Raw genomic sequence first — 22,596 nt, forward strand, 5'->3', positions numbered from 1 at the left:
GAACAGTATATACCTGTGCCTTAAGACAAAAATGCAAATTACCTAACAAAAGTGTCTACTAAAATCTAGCTACTTATCTGACTTCATATTTGTATGGATATGTGTATTTGTGTATAAGTGTGTTTTTATATGTGTATATATGTGTATAAGACAATAATACATGCATAGAATATATGGCAAACTATTAACAGCAAATGTTTTGGGGGATAGCTTTAGGGGAGAACTGTAATCTTTTACTCCATATACATCTGTATGGTTTTAATTTTTTTTATGATGAGTTTCATTCATGTTTTACCTCTATACAATTATATTTGAAAATGTGTAGAAAGCTTGCTACTTATCTTCCCAGTTGCATGATTTTCTCAAGCAGCACTCAGTAAATCAGTACTGAGTACACAAATAAGAGTTGACTTCATCCAGGATAGGAGTTTGCCACACATGTATAATGAAAGGGCAGTGGGGAGGGAGCTAAGCTTTTGAGAGTGCCTAAAGTGATGGGCCTAGGACTCTAAGGACTGCGTGGGATATGAGAACAAGAAATAATACTGATATGTGGGTAGAAAGTGGAAGTTTGTAAGAGGTGAATGAAAAAGGGTAGAGGAAGTATTTGAGTGAGGGAGCTGGAAAAGTAGGAGGTAGGGGCCAGAAAGTAGAATGTTTGCACAATTATCTCTCAGAGTCATCTTTTTTTTTTCTATTAAACGTTTTTCTTGGTTAGATATATTAACACATGACTGACTTCATAGTGCACAATTTTAAACTTTTATAAAGAAAATGAATTTTAGTTTCCATGGGGAGAACCTGAAAAATCTGGATCATCGATTTTTCCTTTTTGAAACCATTTTTGTACTATTATCAATGCAAGTAGGCCTGGAGGGGTGAAACTGTCCTCACACGCAGAGCTGGGGAAGAAGACTGAGCCTCTTCAAAGGATGTAATACAGTCATCCCTCAGTATCCTCAGCTTTGGTTCCAGGACCCCCATGGATACTAAAATCTATGCATACACGGTATTTACATACAACCTACTTCCATCTTACTGTATAAATCACCTCTAAATAAATCATCTCTAGATCACTTATAGTACCTAATCCAGTATAAATGCCATGTAAATAATTGCCTCCACATAGAAAATTAAAGTTTTGCTTTTTGAAACAATGGAATTTTTTCCCAGTCATTTTGGACCCCCATTTGGTTGAATAAAGAAGCTGCAGATACAGAGGGCTGACTGTATTTATGATTCAGTTTGAAGCCATTCTGAGTCATAGCTATGTCCAAGTTGGCCATGGAACAGGTAGCACAAATGGACTTGAGTTGAGGATCAGAGAAGTTGTAACCTCACCTCGCCTTCCTCTCCACTTGCCATAAAACTGCCCAGCTGCTGGAGGCACCCCTGGTTCCTCCTCTGGATGAGAGCACCTCTTCCACACCAGCCTACCACCCTGATTTGCCCCCAGAGAAAGGAAGCCCTTAGAAGTGCTCCCTACTGCCTAAGACTATTATTCTGAGGAGTCCTTCACTCATCTCTGCTACCATATTACCAGCAGGTGCAAGAGAGTGTCACATACCCACCTTAACCTGGTTACCTGTTTTCTTTGCATCTATTCACCTGATCCAATTTTCCATGCCCAGAACTCTTCTAAAACCCATCTTCTGCAAGTTTTGGAATACATTATCTTTCATCACAGATTTCCATGTATATTTAACCTCTTCTGAACTCCACCTACCTGTTCTGAATAAAACCTGGCTGTCTCCTTAGGATATCATTTCCCTGCCAACTTTTGAATAGAGGCTGATTTTTTTTCTTTTAATCCTGCTTGATTCACTGGGCTTACTTAATCAGTTGATTCATATTTTTCATCTGTTTTAGAGAATTCTTGATCATTTTCAAATTTTGCTTCTACCTAATTCTCTCTTCTCCTTCTGGGACTCCCGTCATAAATATGTTAGCTTTTTCTTTTTTTTTAACTGGGTCCTATGCCTCTTTTCTTTTCTGTTTTTCCCCCATTCTCTTTTCCCTCTGTACTTAAGTTTGGATAGTTTTCATTGATTGTCTTCAAGTTTACAGATTCTGTTTTAAGCTGAGTCTAGTCTACTATTAAGTATATCAAATGAGTTCTTAATTTCAGATAGTGCATTTTTCAGTTCTAGAATGTCCATTTGATTTTTTATACATTCCAATTAAAATCCTGCATCTTTTCATCCTTTTTGTCTATCATTTCCTGTTTTCTTTAACATGTTAATTATTATTAATTTAAAATCATTGTTAATATGAACAACTTTGAATTAAATTATTTATTAGAATTTAGTTATTAAAATAGAATAAATATTCTTTATTCAAATTACTGGTGTGATTTCTGTCTCCTAACTGGATCCTGACTGATACAGAAGGCTTAACTGGAAGGCTACACGAGGGAACTTTCTGGGGAGTTGGAAAATGACTGAGATTTAAGTATATCCATTGTCAGAATTATACAACTAGGATTTGTGCGTTTGAATTCATGTAGATTTTACCTAAAATATTATAATAGAGATCAGGTGGAAAATGGGGAAACATATAATCTAGATGAAATTAATGTTATGTTGATTTAACCCAAAGAATCACACAAATCACAGAATGGTGACAACTGTTGAAACTCGGTGATGGGCACATAGGGGTTCATTGTTTATATATGTTTGAAATTTTACATAATAAAGTGTTAAAAGATAGTCATGGCTGCGTGTTTTCTATCTTAATGTATGTAGCTAGGGATGGATGGAATGACAATCTTGATCTGGCTATACAGTCATTTATCATTTGTTTTCTGTATCAGTTATTCATTGCTGTGTAACACAACAACAAAATTTCGTGGCCTTAAAGAACATGAAGCGTTTGGTTTAGTTTGCTTAAAAATCTGAAATTCTTGCAAGGATCTTTAGGGAAAGCTTGTCCCTGCTCCATGTGATACCATCTAGGGTGGATCAGCAGGGTGTTAAAGATCCACTTTTAAGATGGTTCATTCACATACCCGGCAAGTTGGTGCCAGAGGTTGGCTGGAAGTTAGGTTAGGTCTGTGAACCAGGAGGCTTGGTTCCTCCATGTGCCTCTCCATGGGCTGCTTGGACTTCCTCAGAGTATGGAGGCTCAGTTCTGAAAGCAAATGTCCCCAGAGAGAACTAAGTAGAAGTTATATCATCATTTATGACCTTGGCATGGAAGTCAACATAACATTATTTTCACCTTGATTCAAGAGGAGGGAACATAGACCCCACTTATTAATGGGAAGTGTGTCAAAGTCACAATCCAAAAAGAGCTCATGGGATGGGAGATATTGTAATGGCCATTTTGGGAAATATAATCAGATAAACCCAGCTTGTTCATACAAGAAGAATCTGGGATCAAGTTGGATCTCAAAGTATTATCTGAACAAAGATATCGTTTACTATCACCCAGCAAGTGGGTCTCAACCCTTCTGTAAATATCCCTTCTCCTTTCTTTTCTATGTTCCTCAGGTGCAGATGTATACTGGACACTAACAAGCTGCCTACACAACATCTACTTCCCTCTTCCTATTATTTCTTACATTCTTATTCCATAACTACCTCTTCCCCACATAGCCTGGGTGCTTCAGGGAAGCTGATTACCCTTATCTCTGGGGTTGGACCCCGATTGACTTATGGTAACTAGCACATTCAAGTTCCCCTGGTCATAATGTTTGTGACCACGGCAGGTGGTAGCAAGGATCATGGAGGAGGGCAAGATGTGATCTAAACCATTTTAGGTCAGGTTGCTGGTTGGAATGCTGGGACAGAGATGTAGCATCTCTGGATGTTTGTGCGGAAGTATGTAGCCCTGGGAGCCATCGCCAATCCTCTTGTGTCCACGTGGGAAGATGGTTTTAGGGTGAAGGAAGGTAGAGTGGGAAAATGGAAAGAAATCAGTTCTCTCCTGACGTCAGTAAGTCACCGGATTAAATTCACTCTACAGCAGGATCTACCTTTAGAATTTCTAGTGTAGGACCAATAAACTCCATGTTTAGTTGACATTTATAATTGAAGCCTAAAGTGTCTGAAGCAATGTAAGGGAATTATATTAATATTTTATTATGAGATTGCCTACGTTTGACTCTTGGTGTTGCCAATTACTGTGTAAGTCTGAGCAAGTTTCTAAATCTCTTTGACTCAGTTTTATTTGTAGTCAGATTCCAGATGAATGAGAGACAGGCCCTCACTTTGTAGAGTAGGAGAAAGCGATTGTGAAAGGAAAGAATGGGAAAAGAAAACCACAAAATGTGTCCTGAGGCAAGTTAAGTTCAGGAAAGAATATATGGAGAAGGTGAGGATCTGGAGACTGGAGAGTCCTTTATACTATTCACCCTCACATACCCCTTGGAAAGCCTTTGTGGGCTTCTAGAGATTTGCACACCAGCTTAAAGACTGCTGGATTTTATGTTCAATTCAAGTTAGTCAGGTTCCTTTTTTTTTTTTTAAACAACAGATTAGGATCTTTTTTTTTTCTTGGACAGGATGGCAAGAGTGGACAGCTAAGAAGAGTACCTTAGACCATTTTTCATCAGCAAACATTTGCTGGGCATCTATCCTGTGCTGGTAGAAAACAACTCAACAGCTTCAACCACTTGCAGCTATGACTCTGAAGCTGTCTCTAGTTCAAAGTTTCTCCTTAATACCCTGTGCATTTATCCATTTTGGTGTCCTACAGACACATTAAAGTAAAAGAAATAGGTGACATTAGATTCTCTACAAACCAATCTATCCAGAACATAATCATTTCAATATGGACTCATACTGACTCAATATAAAATCATATTGTCTTCAAAACAATGTGTGTACTTTATACTTGCAGCACATGTCAGTTTGGACAAGCCACATCTGAAGTGCTCAATTGTTCAGTCGCTTAGTTGTGTCTGACTCAGTAGCAACATGAAATTAGTAGCTGCCACATTACACAGTGGAGAAGGCAATGGCACCCCACTCCAGTACTCTTGCCTGGAAAATCCCATGGATGGAGGAGCATGGTAGGCTGCGGTTCATGGGGTCGCTAAGAGTCAGACACGACTGAGCAACTTCACTTTCACTTTTCACTTTTACACATTGGAGAAGGAAACGGCAACCCACTCCAGTGTTCTTGCCTGGAGAATCCCAGGGATGGGGGAGCCTGGTGGGCTGCCGTCTATGGGGTCGCACAGAGTCGGACACGACTGAAGCGACTTAGCAGCAGCAGCAACATTAGACAGTGCAATTTGAGACTGTATTAACATATTTAATAAGCCAGAGAAAATTACCTTTGACCCAGACGTGATCATTGTGTCTCTGAGAAGGTTGTTGTTTTCATGGGCACCCAGTTTCTGGAACTTTAGCAAGAGTCTGAGAAGCACAGGGAAGGTGAAGTGGCTGTCTAGTCAGGTTGGTCACCTGCAATGTGTCATAGATGGGACAGTTGTTCTCACACGCACCAAAGCAAATACATACCTATTTTCAAATCTTCAGGAATCATAATGATTAGTGTTTATTGTGGAAATGAACAAAGTGATATGAACATTCTGTAGATTGAATGCTTCTCCCCAAAATTCATATGTTAAAACCCAATCTCCAGTGTGATGGTATTAGGAGGTGTGGCCTTTGGGAGGTGATTAGATCATGAGGGTGGAGCCCTCATGGATGGTATGAGTCCTTATAATGAAGACTCCAGAGAGTTCCATTCATCCTTCTGTCACATGAGGGCACTGTCAGAAGATGGCCGTCTATGAAGTACTGCTCACCAGACACAGAATCTTCCTGCACTTTGATTCTGGATTTCCCAGTCTCTAAAATTGTGAGAAATATGTTTCTGTTGCTTATTAGTCATCCAGTCTATGGTGTTCTAAGATTCCAAATGGACTAAAACAGAGAATAAGTCATGGGCTAAATGTTGCCATGGCTTGTCTTAAACCTCAAATGCCTTTAAACCCTTAGCTGAGAAAGACTCCAGGCAAGACTTCTGCGGATATGAATAGGGATTCAACAAGTGGTCCTGCTATCTTTCTGAATTTTACTATCCCTTTGGGATTCTCTCTTTGGTTACTATTGTATCTTGCATCACTATCTAAATGAAGGACATATCAAACGTATAGAAAATCATGGGTGGCTAGTGTCTTAGTTGTCTTGGGCTGCTAAAATGTCATACACTCGGTGGCTTAAATAACAAAAAATTGTTTTCTCAGTTCTGAAGGTTGAAAGTCTATGATCATGGTGCCAACGTGGCTGAGTTCTGGTGATGGTTCCCCTCCTAGCCTGCAGATGGCTGCCTTCTCACCATGTCCTCACTGGGCAGAGAAAGAGCAAATTCTCTGGTATCTCTTTATATGAGGGTGCTAATCCCATTGCAAGGATCCTATCCTCATGACCTCATCTAAACCTTATTATCTCCCAAAGGCCCAGTCTCCAAATACCATTACATTGAGGATTAGAGTTTCAATATATGAATTTTTCGGTGACATGATTCAGTCTACAGCAGTTGGGAAATGTAAGAAAACTCACTCCACTGACAAAAATGAAATATAGATAAAATGTGTCTTTCCCTCAAATCAACAAACTAAAATGTTTTGATTCTCAGAGTTGGCAAGGTGAAATGGACACTTCCACTGGCTACTAATGAAAGTATAAACTGATAATATCTTCTTAGAAAAGCAATTTTGAGAAATGTATGAAGAGCTTAAAAAATATACAGTTTGATTCTATATTTTATATAGAGTGAAGATATGTACATTATCATTTGCAGTGAAAATTAATATGTATATCATATAATTTTTAATAATGGGAAAAAAATAAATGTCCAATCATTTTGAAATTTTTTAACATTTATGGTATACTTTTTATGCAATAGATTATCAACCAATCTCAATACATGATGTCTTGAAGAATTTTTGGTGGCATGGAAAAATGCTCACAATATAATAACTAGCCAGGAATTAAGAAAAAAAGGGAGAAATAAATTATATATATTATGATCCTAATTTTAATTTTGTAAAAAAAATATATGTATTAAGGAAAGACTAAAATTAAATTTTTTTTTCCATTTATTTTTATTAGTTGGAGGCTAATTACTTTACAACATTGCAGTGGTTTTTGTCATACATCGAAATGAATTAGCCATGGATTTACATGTATTCCCCATCCCGGTCCCCCCCTCCCACCTCCCTCTCCACCCAATCCCTCTGGGTCTTCCCAGTGCACCAGGCCCGAGCACTTGTCTCATGCATCCAACCTGGGCTGGTGATCTGTTTCACCCTAGATAATATACATGTTTCGATGCTGTTCTCTTGAAACATCCCACCCTCGCCTTCTCCCACAGAGTCCACAAGTCTGTTCTATACATCTGTGTCTCTTTTTCTATTTTGCATATAGGGTTATCATTACCATCTTTCTAAATTCCATATATATGTGTTAGTATACTGCAATGGTCTTTATCTTTCTGGCTTACTTCACTCTGTATAATGGGCTCCAGTTTCATCCATCTCATTAGAACTGATTCAAATGAATTCTTTTCAATGGCTGAGTAATATTCCATGGTGTATATGTACCACAGCTTCCTCATCCATTCATCTGCTGATGGGCATCTAGGTTGCTTCCATGTCCTGGCTATTATAAACAGTGCTGCGATGAATATTGGGGTGCACGTGTCTCTTTCAGATCTGGTTTCCTTGGTGTGTATGCCCAGAAGTGGGATTGCTGGGTCATATGGCAGTTCTATTTCCAGCTTTTTAAGAAATCTCCACACTGTTTTCCATAGTGGCTGTACTAATTTGCATTCCCACCAACAGTGTAAGAGGGTTCCCTTTTCTCCACACCCTCTCCAGCATTTATTGCTTGTAGACTTTTGGATAGCAGCCATCCTGACTGGTGTGTAATGGTACCTCATTGTGGTTTTGATTTGCATTTCTCTGATAATGAGTGATGTTGAGCATCTTTTCAAGTGTTTGTTAGCCATCTGTATGTCTTCCTTGGAGAAATGTCTGTTTAGTTCTTTGGCCCATTTTTTTATTGTGTCATTTATTTTTCTGGAGTTGAGCTGGAGGAGTTGCTTGTATATTTTTGAGATTAATCCTTTGTCTGTTGCTTCATTCGCTATTTTCTCCCAATCTGAGGGCTGTCTTTTCACCTTGCTTATAGTTTCCTTTGTTGTGCAAAAGCTTTTAAGTTTCATTAGGTCCCATTTGTTTATTTTTGCTTTTGTTTCTAAAATTCTGGGATGTGGGTCATAGAGGATCCTGCTGTGATTTATGTCGGAGTGTGTTTTGCCTATGTTCTCCTCTAGGAGTTTTATAGTTTCTGGTCTTACATTTAGATCTTCAATCCATTTTGAGTTTATTTTTTGTGTATGGTGTTAGAAAGTGTTCTAGTTTCATTCTTTTACAGGTGGTTGACCAGTTTTCCCAGCACTACTTGTTAAAGAGGTTGTCTTTTTTCCATTGTATATCCTTGCCTCCTTTGTCGACGATAAGGTGACCATAGGTTCGTGGATTTATCTCTGGGCTTTCTATTCTGTTCCATTGATCTATATTTCTGTCTTTGTGCCAGTACCATACTGTCTTGATGACTGTGGCTTTGGAGTATAGTCTGAAGTCAGGCAGGTTGATTCCTCCAGTTCCATTCTTCTTTCTCAAGGTTACTTTGGCTATTCGAGGTTTTTTGTATTTCCATACAAATAGTGAAATTATTTGTTCTAGTTCTGTGAAAAATACCATTGGTAGCTTGATAGGGATTGACAGGAATTAAGAAAAAAAGGGAGAAATAAATTATATATATTATGATTCTAATTTTAATTTTGTAAAAAAAAATATATGTATTAAGGAAAGACTAAAATTAAAATTTTTATTAGAGGTTATTTCTGGTTGTCGGGATGATGGTTGATTTTTATTTTCTTTGTATTTTTCAATTTTCCAAATTACATCTAATATATACTATTTTTATAATCAGAAAGAGTTCCTATATTAAAACAAAATAATGAAAACAGGCTTTTGTGTAGGAAAATGTGCTTCCTTTTTTTTGCTTTCCCATACTATTATCAAGTGAATTTTATGGGTGGAGAATCAGAAAAACATACAGAGAAAGCATAGGAAACATAAAAACACTAATTGCTGGGAAGTGCTGGCTTTTCATCTAAGGAAGTCAGGAGGTCAGGAAGGCTGGCCAGTTCGCAGGCCTTTGTCTGGTCTTCTTGGGATGCGAATCCTTTTCCTCTGGCCAGCTGGGGTCTCCTGGACACCCTCTTCCCTAGATGGGCTAGCCTCTGTTTCAGCTTACGATGGCACTTTCATAAAACCCTCTCTCTGTAGTTCCAGGTAGGCCTGTGTGTGGCTGATTGCACAGTGATAGATTTCCAAAAGTTTTTTTTGTTGTTGTTGTTGTTTTAGCAGAATCCTAGTTCTAAGAATTCCTGTGAGGTATGCTCTAGAGGTTAAAAAAGAGTTTTGCTTTTTCCATTTATACCCATCCAGAAACATCCAAGAGCAACTCTGCTTTCATCTGGATTATATTTTGGGATTCTCATTAGTTTAGATTCTTTAAAAGATTTTTTTCTTTCTGATTTAAAAACTAAATTTGAAACCACTGTGATCAACAGCAGGAAATAATCTCTTCCTTCATGGTTCATATCTTCTGTGTTGCAGCAAGCTAGTGTTTTCCCTTATAGACCATTAGCATCTAGCACAGCTTTCATGCAACCTAGATGTATTTGTTTATACAGCAGAAATAAATATAGCGACCTTTTTCAGACCTTGGAGCCAAATATTTTTTAACTTTACTTTTAGATTTGAAATAAATGAACTAAATGATCAAAGATTTGGGGATTTGGACAATAAAATATTTACTTTCTATATATTATTCTAAGATTTGGCAAAAGTATACTTTAGAAATTCAAAACTTAAAAAAAATTGCATACATGTCAACACTGAGAGCCTGCACCTTAATATAATTGTAGGGAAACTGAACATTGCCTTCTAATTCTTCACTCTCACTATATTCATCATTTCTTTCTCTCTGAGAACTCTGAAATACACATCCTACCACTGTTGAAATCTCCTTCCTTGGAGACATTCCTTTCAAAAGATATTTGTATTTTAAAAAGCTATCACCAAACTAGGAGTCCATACAATGAAGCCCTGTTGGTAGACTATCAAAAGTAGGTCATCAAAAGTATGTAGAAATCTGTTTCTCCCTCAGTTTTCTACAGAAAACTAGGCAGAAGTCAGTACACCGTCTACAAGCCCTGCCCCATAAGGACTAAAGACGGGCAAGATATTAAGGGTATAGTGTCTACAAAACTATTGAACGGCTACATACGTCTCTGTACTACATCTGAGAGTGAAAAAGTATTAGCTCAGGTTTCGGTTTAACATATAACAAAGATTAAAGGAATTTGCAAAACTAGATCTGCCCAGCAGAGGGCATGTTTAAATTACAAATCACGGTTTTTATGCAAAATTTTCCATTTTTAGAAATAAATAACTTTTTAAGAATTTTTATGCAGTTTTTATACTTTGTGTTTCTCTCATGATTAAGTTTCCAACCTGTATTTTAAAAATACATTTCTTTCTAAATCACATAGATTCTACTATCAGAATTTTTTTTTTAGATTAATTGCTGCAAATACTTGCCACAGTTGTAAGAATCAGGAATTACCAAATATGTGAGCAAGAGACTACAGGCTTATGCAGAAGAGAAGGAACTGGTTACACTAAGTCATCTTGCTAGACTTTGGAGCTAGAAGGTCATGGCTTCTCCTGGGGGCAGTTGTGCTTGCTGAGCCCAGCCCACCAATTCATAGATGCAGTTCAGAAACAAATCCGTGGGACACTTAACCAAAAAGCATATGACCTACTATTTCTCTAGTAACAATTCACCTACTCAACTAGGGATTACCTGGCTCATAACCACCACCCCACTGGGCCACGAACAATCCTGTTGGGCCTGGGATCCAGTGTCTTGCTCTCACCTTATACAGACTGTGTCTCCTCACCAGTCCAGTCTGCCTTAAAACTCCTCAAGCTCTGACCTCGAGAGGCATCTTCCTGTCCCTGGGGTCCCTCCTTAACGGTTAAAGCCAGTTGGTCCCTTTCAATAATCTTCAATATGTTTTTAGCTATAGAGTATCTAAAATAAAAATTTGGCACCCTCTACTTAAATGTCCACAAGACACAGAACTCCCTTTACTTTCACATTTTTAACTGTGACATCCATGGAAACACATGCCAACACCATCTCTACCACAGATGGGGATGGTGAACATTTCTGAGATGCCACTTTGGACTTGTTTTGGAGGTTGGAGCGTAGGGAGGTAGAAGGGACTTTGAACAGGGCTTAGGAGCTTAGGCCACTTCCTAAGTAAAGGGGTTTCTGTATGTGATGCTGACATTGCAATTTTAAAAGCAATCTCATCTGAAAAAAAGAAAGAAAAAAAAAACAGCAACAAGGTGTAAACTATATGTTGATTATGACCTATTTGAAAGAAGAATGTGTTTTTGCATTTGCATATGAATAAAATTTTTTTGGATAGATAATGTGAAAAAAAATCCTCAAGTTCTGGAGGAAGATACACACGCAACACAATTTTGTTTCAGTGCATAGTATGCACAAGGGAGGAGTCCTGGATTTGTAGTTTAAAAATATGCTGGCTCAGTGAATCACTTGGCCCTTCTTTGCCTCATCTGTGAAATCCAGAAGTAAGAATGTACCCGCTAAAAGTCAAGGTCATCCCTAGAGAGATTTTAGAAACACACTGAACTGTGACTCTCTGACATATGGCCATCTGTGACTTTGGCCACATGAATGATCTTGCATGGGTTTGATCGTGAATAACCTAATGGGTGCAGAGGAGGAACCAGTCCTGGGTCCCAGGATGGAATTCTAGTGTCTTCACAGAGTGACTCTTCATCTCTCACATTTATCCTTCCCTCCAGCCAAACTGGTCTGTGCTCCTGAGGCTCTGCTCTTGCCAAGAGAAAGACTCTTACCGTTTCCTTACCACTTGAAAGTTTCTCCAACTTCTGAGTGTCCCACAAGCATTTGGCAGTCATTTTCTTCTCAAGAAGAAATTATCTTTTATATTGCTACTTAGGCCCTTAGCGGTTTTTTTTACTATGTTTATCTGAGTATCTGAAAAGATAAACAAGATTTGTTCTCTCAAGTGTCTTACATCTACCCATTAGTTCTAATAGACAGTTACTATCTTGCTGTTTAAATTATTGTTCTATAAATTTCTCTCTCCTAACCATTTCCCACCAAATGCATTGGTCTTAATTTCTTCTAGTAGACTTGGTATAAAGTCAGTCTCTCTACCTCTGTCATTACACTGGCCTTTGAATGGTATGAGGGAATGTTTTAAAATTTCTTTTCTCTTTGTCCAATCTTTTTTCTCTAATGGAAGTGATAATTAGCAGTGAAATGGTTTAAAAATGATGATGGCTTACTATCATTTTTATCTATTGAGTACTTATTTTGTGCTACGAAACAAGTTAAAGTTCTTTACATACATGAATTCATTTAATTATCAGGATAGCCCTATAACATACATTCTTTTATTATCCCATGTATAGTTAAGGAAACAGAAGAACAAGAGAAGTAACTTGTCAGAAGTTACATACTAGAAAATTACGATGTCAGAGTTGGACTCCAGTGGACTCCATTCATTGCATTATCTTGCTTCTTGAAAGATGGGTAGTAGTGCAAAGGAGTAGAAACAATTGTCCTGGATAAACTCCCATTTGTCCTCAATACCCAGACATTTTTCAGAATATCTGGGAAATATTCTGGACCGAGATTAGGGAAGCAGAGCCAAAAGAAAGTGGGGGGCTGCACAATTGCTTTGTGAATGTATAAACCTGAAGAGTACAACTAAGTCATGGTGTTCTTTTGTCCTTGACCATGTACGTTTTTACTAAGAAGACTAGCAATAATAAAGCCCTACTCACTGTTTTTCAGAATCAGACTCTGAAAATTCATCTTGTGGGCATGTTTGCATATTTTGTCTCTGCTTATAAAAACCAAGTTAATGGTTTTACAGTTTTTATTTTCACGGAGCAGAAAAAAAAATCTGTTGATTTACTAACAGATAAGCATAAGAAATACACTTTCTTATTTATATGAAGCTATGCACTATTCACACATTAATATGTCAAACCTCAGATTTTTATTTTGCCCAATGGGAAACTATGAACAATGAGATTTCTTATGTAAAAAGTAAACACTTGAAGTATGTTAGTTCTACATGACTTTACTAGCAATCCAGAGACTTACCCTTTCAACTTGATTTGATTTCTGCAGGATAATTTTTCAGGAGAAGTAGTTTTCTGATCTGTGGAGCTTGGAAATATAAAGAAATAAGCAACTTCTCATATTCATTAATCAGATGCCAGTTTCCTTAATAATTTATTTTAAAGGTGATCTCCAGTAAGGCACTAGTTCTTAGACTTTAGTGTGATAAGAATCACCTGGGGAACTAATCAAAATGCAGGTTCCTATGTCTCATCCTCTGAGACTGGGTCACTTCCCAGGTTATGCTGATACAGATGTCCTCTGGGTACCAGACCAGGATGAAGGGGAGGATGTGGAGCAGGGAGTGGAGGAGCTTAGTACTCTAGTGATCAAGGCACAGAAGTGCTAGAATGCAGATGGGCTTTTCATCAGGGCTATTTAGGGAGCTGGCTGAATTCCTCTTATTGTTGTTTAGTTGCTAAGTCGTGTCTGATTCTTTTGCAACCTCATGGACTGTAGCCTGCCAGGCTCTGAAGTCTAGCCTCCAGGTAACAACTTCAATAGAAGGCTAGGTTGCCTTCCAGCTTGCCAACTTTGGTGAAAATACTGATCTCCTCTGTCACAATATTCTTAAGGTTTGAGGGAGAAGGAAATTAGTCTGCAGATGGCTGTGTTCACTGTAAGCACCTGGGGTGGGACTAGGTCAGAAGGCAGAGGTGAGGAGGGAGAGACATGGAGGTCTTACCACAGTCCTAAAGGCTAGGTTCCCAACTTGCAGGCTGCGCATTAAGAGAGGGACATGGAGTTACTGAAAGGAGGAAAATGTGTTGTGTGGGTTCAATCAAGAGAGATGATCCTCTTCTTATTTGAAGGATCTAATTAATACAGGACCCCAGGCCTGCATCTGTTGACTTGGCCCATGGAGGTGGGAAGAACTCTGCATGACTGGAAGGTGGAATTATTTTGTTCATAAGAGATAAGAGCAAGAAAAAATCCAGCAAGAGCAGGTCTTATGTGGAATAGGGGCCAAAGGGAGTGCCTCCGTCACTATACACACACACACAGACACACACACACACCCAGGAGACCCACCAGTGAACCTAGAGGCAAAGAGAAATGTCTAAGGATTCCAGGTAGTTTCTGTGAGATGGGTGCTGCAAATCCTTTTCCTCTGTCTCAAATGGAGAGATATTCAGTATATGTCTCACCAATACTTAAATAAGAAGTTTCTTCTTTGGGGAGGAATTCATAGAAGAAAATAAGATGGCAGCAGCTTTCTGATGTTCCATATATGTGCCTTAAGGAGTATCTTAGATATAATCCAATAAGTCATTTGTTTTTCAAGTATATGAACTGTGCTACAGTTTTTCAAATATAACCCTGCAAATATTGTGAATGATAAAATTTGAAAGCATTTTTAAAAGAATTTTTGAATTCACAGTAGATTTTGATTTTGATGTTGAATTTTCTCAGTCATTTTCATGGTTGAGTCTGAGGAATTTTTGACTTTAAAAAGGAGTTCCTCATAGCCAAGACATGGAAGGAGCCCCAGTGTCCACCAACAGATAAATGGATAAGGAAAATGCAGTATATACAACCAATGGAAAGCTACTTGGTCATAAAAAAGAAGGAAATAATGCCATTTGCAGCAACATGGATGGACCTGGATATTATCATACTAACTGAAGTAAACCAGAAAGAGAAATACAAATGCCATATGGTATCACTTACATGTGAAATCTAAAATGTGATACAAATGAACTTATTTACAAAGTAGAAACAGACTCACAGGCATAGAAAACAGTTACCACAGGAAAAAGGAAAAGTGGAGAGAGACAAATTAGGAGTTTGGGATTATCAGATACAAACTACTATATATAATGTGGATAAACAACAAGGTCCTAATGTACAGCACAAGGAATTATACTCAATATCCTATAATCATCCATAATGAAAAATTATATATATATGGATATATGCATGTGTGATTGCTAAGTCATTTCAGTCATGTCTAACTCTGTGCGACCCTATAGACTGTAGGCTGCCAGGCTCTTCTGTCCATGGGATTCTCCAGACAAAAATACTGGAGTGGGTTACCATGCCCTCCTCCAGGAGATTTTCCCCACCCAGGGACTGAACTCATGATGTCTCCTGCATCTACAGCATTGCAGGTGGTTTCTTTACCACTGAGTCACCGGGGAAGCCCATATACATATGTGTGTGTGTGTGTGTGTGTGTGTGTGTGTGTGTCTGCCTGCAACGTGGGAGACCAGTGTTCGATCCCTGGGTTGGGAAGATTGCCTGGAGGAGGGCATGGCAACCCACTCCAGTATTCGTGCCTGGAGAATCCCCATGGACAGAGAAGCCTGGTGGGCTACAGTCCATGGGGTTGCAAAGAGCTGGACATGACTGAGCGACTAAGCATCGCACAGCATATGTATATATATACACATACATAGCATTTTTCTGTACACCAGAAACTAACATAACATTGTAAATCCACTATACGTCAATAAAAAGGGTTCCTCATATTTAAAGTTGGTAGAACTTTAAACTGGACTGTAAAGTACTTCTCAAGTAATGCAAAATTCTGTGCAATGACTCTGTCGCCATTTACGATGTATTTTTTTAAAGAGTAAAGGTAAACTGCATTTTGTTCTGGTCATTTGGTAGCACTGAATAAATATAGAGGGGGTATTGATCAGGCACATTTACTTACAAAACTGTCACATTATTTGACTTTGTAATTGACTGAACAGAAAGTCTATCTGTTGCTTAGGAAGAACATGCATATCCGGACACACTGATTCTACTTCATTTCCCCAGGCTCTGTTATGTGGTCTACTTGTTACATGTCCTGAGGATCCTCTGAGGTATTTAGAGGAAATGATCATTGGAATAATGGAAAACGGTCTTGAAACTCTACTCTGGTGAGTAATGTTTTGATTAATGGTAGGGAGATATTTTATTTTGAAGATAAAACACTCATTGTATAGTATCCAAAGACATGTTGCAAATGAATGTTTTCAATCTTAAGATTATTAAAGAATCTTTGCATGGGCTTTTAAGTCCCCTAAACTTCAAAAGTAATAATTTCTCCACTGGTTCCTAAATCAGAAACATAGCACACTGTTATCAAGAATGTGTGCTCATAGGGCAGTTTATTTCAACTTGAGGATGAGGACAGAGGCATCCCTTCTTGGGGAGCTCAGCAGAATTGTGAGGGGGAGTAATTTGAAAAAGTTCTCCAGGTGATTCTGACATGTTTCTCCCAAGGGGAACTGTTTTTCCTTCCCTTCCCCTCCACTCTTTAAAATCACAGATTTAATTATGGAATTAACAATTATGAAATGAAATGATTTTTTTTACTACATCTTATGATTTTATTAAAGGGATATGTGCGTTGATCCATTAATGAAACCAAAAATTCGGAGACTGTCTCAAACTTACCTGGAACAACTTTTTGGACTGGATGATCAGCTGGTAAGTATTATTCACCAAACATTCTACATTATATGTCTTAAGTTTGGATGGGAGCTCTCAAATAGATTTTAGATTTCATGAGAGGTATGAGGTCAAATTGTTTCTGAAATTGAGGACACTTAGGAAAATGAAGGAACATTTCATACATATATACAGACACACACACAAAGCAACACTCATAGTAACCTCCCCAAATTTCCAAGAAGCATTTGGATAGGCAGTTATTATTCATCTTTCTGATAAAATCTTCCCATTAAAATCCCCCTTTTTCCTTCTGCCCCTCTCTTGCATCTTTACAATGGAAAAAAAATAGCATTATGGAAAGCTTTAAAGGAGAAGTTTCTTTCCGTTCTAATCTACTTCCTCTGTATTCCATCCCCCTCCATTTTCTTTGCTGTCTGTCCAGGAATTATGCTACAAAGATATAGCTGAAACATTAATAAGACCTAACTTAAAAGCGAGACCAACTTAATGAGAGGAACAACCAGCTCCAACAGTTGGTTTTGACCCTGTAAAGAGGGCAAGGAAGTACTGTAGGATATGGAGACTTTTAGAACGGATTGTGTAACTGAGAGAAGCTAAAATAACAAAAGGCATGCAGGGAGAGAAACAGCAACATGAATTAGATGTGTGATATCTCTAGATCCCTCACCAGTGTCTCGGTGAGCATGGGCAGGGCTAGTTGCTGGTGAAGCCAGGCATTGAAAAGTGGAATCAAAGTTATGGTCACAGCGAGTGCTGAGCGCCAGGAATGAAATGAAGAGTCATTTAGAAGGATGGGTGGAGGGGCTTCCCTGTTGGCTCAGTGGTAAAGAATCTGCCCACCAACGCAAGAGACTCAAGTGTGATCCCTGATCCAGGAAGATCCCACATGCCTCAGAGCGATGCAGCCCATTGGCCACCACTACTGAGCCTGTGCTCTAGAGCTGGGGAACCACAACTATGGAGCCCACGTGCTGCAACTCTTGAAGCTCAGCGCCCTCGAGCCTGTGCTCCGCAACAAAAGAAGCCACTGCTGCAAGAAGCCTGTGCAATGCAGAGTAGCCCCTGCTCACTGCAACTAGAGAAACGCCCGAGCAGCAAAGACCCAGCACAGCCAAAAACAAAGTGTTTGTTCCTCAGTCGTGTCCAACTCCTTGCATCATGGACTGTAGCCTGCCAGGCTCCTCTGTCCATGGAATTCTCCAGGCAAGAATACTGGAGTGGGTTGCCATTCCCTTCCCTAGAGGATCTTCCCCACCCAGGGATTGAACCCGTGTCTCTTGCATCTCCTACATTGCGGGTGTATTCTTTACCACTGAGCCACCAGGGAAAAGAAATAAATTTAAAAACTTGTTTAAAAAAAAAAGAAGAAGAAGGATGGGTAGAGAGTAACATTGGATCCTAACCAGTGTCTGCAACAGAGAGACGAAATAGAGGGATGGGATATTTCTGTCAAGCCTGGGATGATTCTGAGGCACCAATACACTAGGAAGAACCCATTTGTTTGATCATAGATGATCTGCATCATGATATGTGAGTCTCAATGACTTTATCAAGCATAGGATTTTGATCCACTATGGAGTACAGACATCTGCAAAGTGTGTTCTTGGAGGTGTTTTGGGGCAACCTCAGGAGCTGGAGAGGGAAGATCCAGGGGATGGCATTCTTGGTCCTTTCCTCCTTACCCCTTATCCTCTAGATAGTCCTGCATTGAGAATAATGTCACATGAAAAAAGCTTGAAAACCACTGCTGTAAGATACTAAAATTATTAAAAACCACTGATCTAGAAGGGTAAACACTGTCAATATTTTGAAACTGACCTCATAAAACATAATCAGATTGTGTCCAATGTCTAGCTAGAAGCCTATAGAGAATCTTTAAAAGTTTGCACAGAATTCTAAGACACACTGTAGCTACTTCAAATCTTAAGTTTCACTTGAAATTCTCAGAGATATTTCATGACATTAAAAGTACAAAATATTAGCAGCGGATCCAGATTTAGCATGGGATATGACAATTACCAAGGCATAGAAAGAATGCCCACTTCATAAGTCAGAAAAAACAGAAACTAGATGTAACTTTGCAAACCGTAAATCTGTTTTGTTGTTCAGTTGCTAAATTGTGTTTGACTCTTTGCAACCCCATGGACTGTAGCATACCAGGCTCTCTTCTACTTCACTATCTCCTGGAGTTTGCTCAGATTTATGTCCCTTGAGTTGGTGATACTATTAACCATCTCATCCTCCACCATCCTCTTCTCCTTTTGCCTCCAATCTTTCCCAGCATCAGGGTCTTTTCCAACGAATTGTCTCTTCACACCAGGTGGCCAAAGTATTGGAGCTTCAGCTTCAGCATCAGTCCTTCCAATGAATATTCAGGGTTGGTTTCCTTTAGGATTGACTGGTTTGATCTCCTTGCAGCCCAAGGGACTCTCAACAGTCTTCTCCAGTCCCACAATTCACAAGCATCAATTCTTTGGTGCTCAGCCTTCTTTATGGTCTAACTCACACATCCTTACGTGACTACTGGAAAAAGCAGAGCTTTGACTACACAGACCTTTGTTAGTAAAATGATGTCTCTGCCTTTGAACACATTGTCTAGGTTTGTTGTAGGTTTCTTTTCAAGGAGCAAGCATCTTTTAATTTCATGGCTGTAGTCACCATATGCAATGATTTCTTCCCTGGTGGCTCAGTGGTTATGAATCTGCCTGGAATGCAAAAGATGCATACAGGAGACTGAAGTTTGATCCCTGGGTTGGGAAGATCCCCTGGAGAAGGAAATGGCAACCCACTCCAGTATTCTTGCCTGAAAATTCCATGGCCGGAGAAGCCTGGCAGGCTACAGTCCATGAGGTCGCAAAAGAGTCAGCCACAACTTAACGACTAAACAATCCCAAGGCATTTTAAATTATAGTACACCAAATAAACATTAGTTTTGTTCCCTCTTCATTCTTCTTTCCTATAGTTATAACTGCTAGTCAGAGAGATTTTAATGTTTTGATAAAAATGTTTTACAGACCACAAACAATCACAATTTTCCTCGTTGATAATTAAGAGTGCTTTGCACGGTTTCAGCACTTTTTTATGGTGTAGTCATTTATCATGGCTTCACACTACCCAGCCCTACACAGCAAGGACAGCCTGTTTACATGCCCGTTTTACTAATAAACATTTGTTTGTTGTTCTTTATCAAGAGAAGAATGAATACAAGAAACCATAAGCCAAACAATCATAAAAAGACAAATTGTTCTCATAACAGTAGATACACAGTTTAACTATGTGTTCCAAGATGAAAGAATTGTCTATTGTTAAGAAGGAAAAATAACTTCACAGACTTGATTCTCATTTCTTAGGAAATGAAATCTCTAGATGGGCCTACTAATTACAAGAAGAAAAGGCATTTATAGCATTAAAACATTTTTATCATAGAAAAAAACTTACACATAACTCAAAAGTGAGAGTATATAATAATCTCCCTCATTCAGCTTAAACAATAATCAATATTTTGCCAATTTTCTTAATTATTCTCCTCTCCTAGAGGAGTATTAGAGTATTAGAAAGTAAATCCCAGGAGTTGTATTACTGGTAAATACTTCACTGTGCATCTTTAATAAGAAATGGCATTTTTAGAGAATATTGTACTCAGTCACTCAGTCATGTCCAACCCAATGGGCTGGAGCCCACCAGACTCTTCTGTCGTTGGGATTTCACAGGCAAGAATACTAGAGTGGATTGCCATTTCCTACTCCAGCGGATGGGACACCACTGAACAACTGAACAACAACAACAACTCAAGGGGATCTTCCCTACCCAGGGATGGAATCCACATCTCCTGCATTGGCAAGCAGGTTCTTTACGACTGCACCACCTGCAAAGCCCTGACAGAGAACACAGCACAGTGCAATTGTCTGTGAAACGCAATGTAATGAGCAATAACCCCTGAATATCATCTAGTACTGGCTACATTCAGATATATATATATATAGACTCCATAATCAGTCCATATTTGGGTTTTCCAAATTGCCTCAAAAATGCCTTTTTACATATGGCTCTGTTAAGTTGAAATCCATACAGGGTCCACATATTATACTTGGTTGTTACAAATTAATATCTAATATCTCTAGTAATCTGCAATAATTCTTTCTTCTTTTTTTCCCTTGCCACTAATTTATTGAAGAAAACAGATCACCTATCATTTAAAAGGTCCCACATTCCATTTCCTTTAATTCCTTTCATTTATTCTGTTTCTTGTATTTCCTGCAAGTGTGCAGGTAGATCTACAAACTTGATATTCAGGATTGCTTTTCCTTTTGTTCTCTGGTAACAAGAATACTGCAAAGCAGATGTTGGGTTCCTTCCAGTGCATTGTATCAGGAGGCACCCATGGTCTGCTTGACCCACTTTTAATGAATCTTGATTCCTACAGACATTAACTAATTGGTTATTAGTTTCATCCTACAATACCTATATAATGGTTTTGAAATAACTATACAAAAGGACTACTAACCATAGAACTATGGAAAGCAGTTTAAGAAAATTACTCAGTTCTTTTTGCTTTTAAGATGTATATATCCTACCTGGTATTTTCATTAAAATAATACTTTTTTGTTATTTAAAATAATAATTATTTGTGTTGATGGTCATCTTTTCTTTCTTTGCTATAATTATGCTTTTTCAATTATTTTTAACATTACATGATGGCAAAATCAAAGCAATAAAATGAGGAGTATTCAGGGAAGTACTGCTTCCTTTCCAGCTTTTTTATCTACTGTATTCTACCCATTTCTCTAGGTAACCAATTTTAGTAGCTTTTAGTGTATCTCCCCATTGTTATTTTTGAAAAAAAATGTGAGCAAATACACTGTATTCCCCTTCCCTTTTACTTCTTACACCGAAGTATCAGACTGCATATAGCCTTCTATTCTTGCTTGCAGAGAGAGCACTTTGTTACCAAACTTTAAATGAAAGATATGGACTTAAAAAAAAATCTTACTGATACAACAAACAAAGCTTAACTATGAAAAGGAAATTTGGGGTTTTAATACTTTGGGAGAAGCACACAGACCTTGTTCCCCAAACAAGATAACCATATCCTATATCCTTGCTGGTTTACAAAAGTACTCATTTTCTTGTGAGAGTGGGTGGATTACTATTTCCTGAGCAGGCATTAAGATAAGTGTCACTGTAATCTGGAAGGAATAAAAATAAAAAAAAATACAAATAATGAAGATATACAGATATGCATATGAAGATATGGAGATGATGCCCCTTTAATAGCAGAAAGTGAAGAGGAACTAAAGAGCATATTGATAAAGGTGAAAGAGGAGAGTTAAAAAGCTGGCTTAAAACTCAACATTCAAAAAACAAAGATCATGGCATCTGGTCCTATCACTTCATGGCAAATAGATAAGGAAAATGTGGAAACGAGTCAGATTTCAATTTCTTGGGCTCCAAAATCAATGCGGACAGTGACTGCAGCCACGAAATTAAAAGATGCTTGCTCCTTAGAAGAATAGCTATGACAAATCTAGACAGTGTATTAAAAAGCAGAGACATGAGTTTGCCAACAAAGGTCCTCATACTCAAAGCTATGGTTTTTTCAGTAGTCATGTATGGATGTGAGAGTTGGATCATAAAGAAGGCTGAGCACCAAAGAATTGATTCTTTCAAACTGTGGTGCTGGAGAGGACTCTTGAGAGTCCTCTGGACTACAAGGAGATCAAACCAGTCAATCCTAAAGGAAATCAACCCTGAATATTCATTGGAAGTACTGGTGCTGAAGCTCCAATACTTTGGGCACCTGATGCAAACAACCGACTCATTGTAAAAGACCCTGATGCTGGGAAAGATTGAAGGCAAGAGGAGAAGGGGGTGACGGGGGGGTGAGATGGTTGGATGGCAT

The 22,596-nt window shown here is 38.5% G+C and overlaps 1 protein-coding gene across 1 annotated transcript in view; it reads left to right on the top strand.

The window, feature by feature from the left end:
• FBXL13 (F-box and leucine rich repeat protein 13) overlaps nt 1-22,596 on the top strand; it is a 220,506-nt gene that overhangs the window by 1,535 nt on the left and 196,375 nt on the right. Inside the window, exons 2-3 of the mRNA XM_070469733.1 lie at nt 16,056-16,159; nt 16,622-16,712. Of these exons, the coding sequence (XP_070325834.1) occupies nt 16,056-16,159; nt 16,622-16,712 (195 nt within the window). The remainder of the gene's footprint in view (nt 1-16,055; nt 16,160-16,621; nt 16,713-22,596) is intronic.

Source organism: Odocoileus virginianus, chromosome 1, assembly GCF_023699985.2.
Source record: "Odocoileus virginianus isolate 20LAN1187 ecotype Illinois chromosome 1, Ovbor_1.2, whole genome shotgun sequence".
Lineage (NCBI taxonomy): Eukaryota > Metazoa > Chordata > Mammalia > Artiodactyla > Cervidae > Odocoileus > Odocoileus virginianus.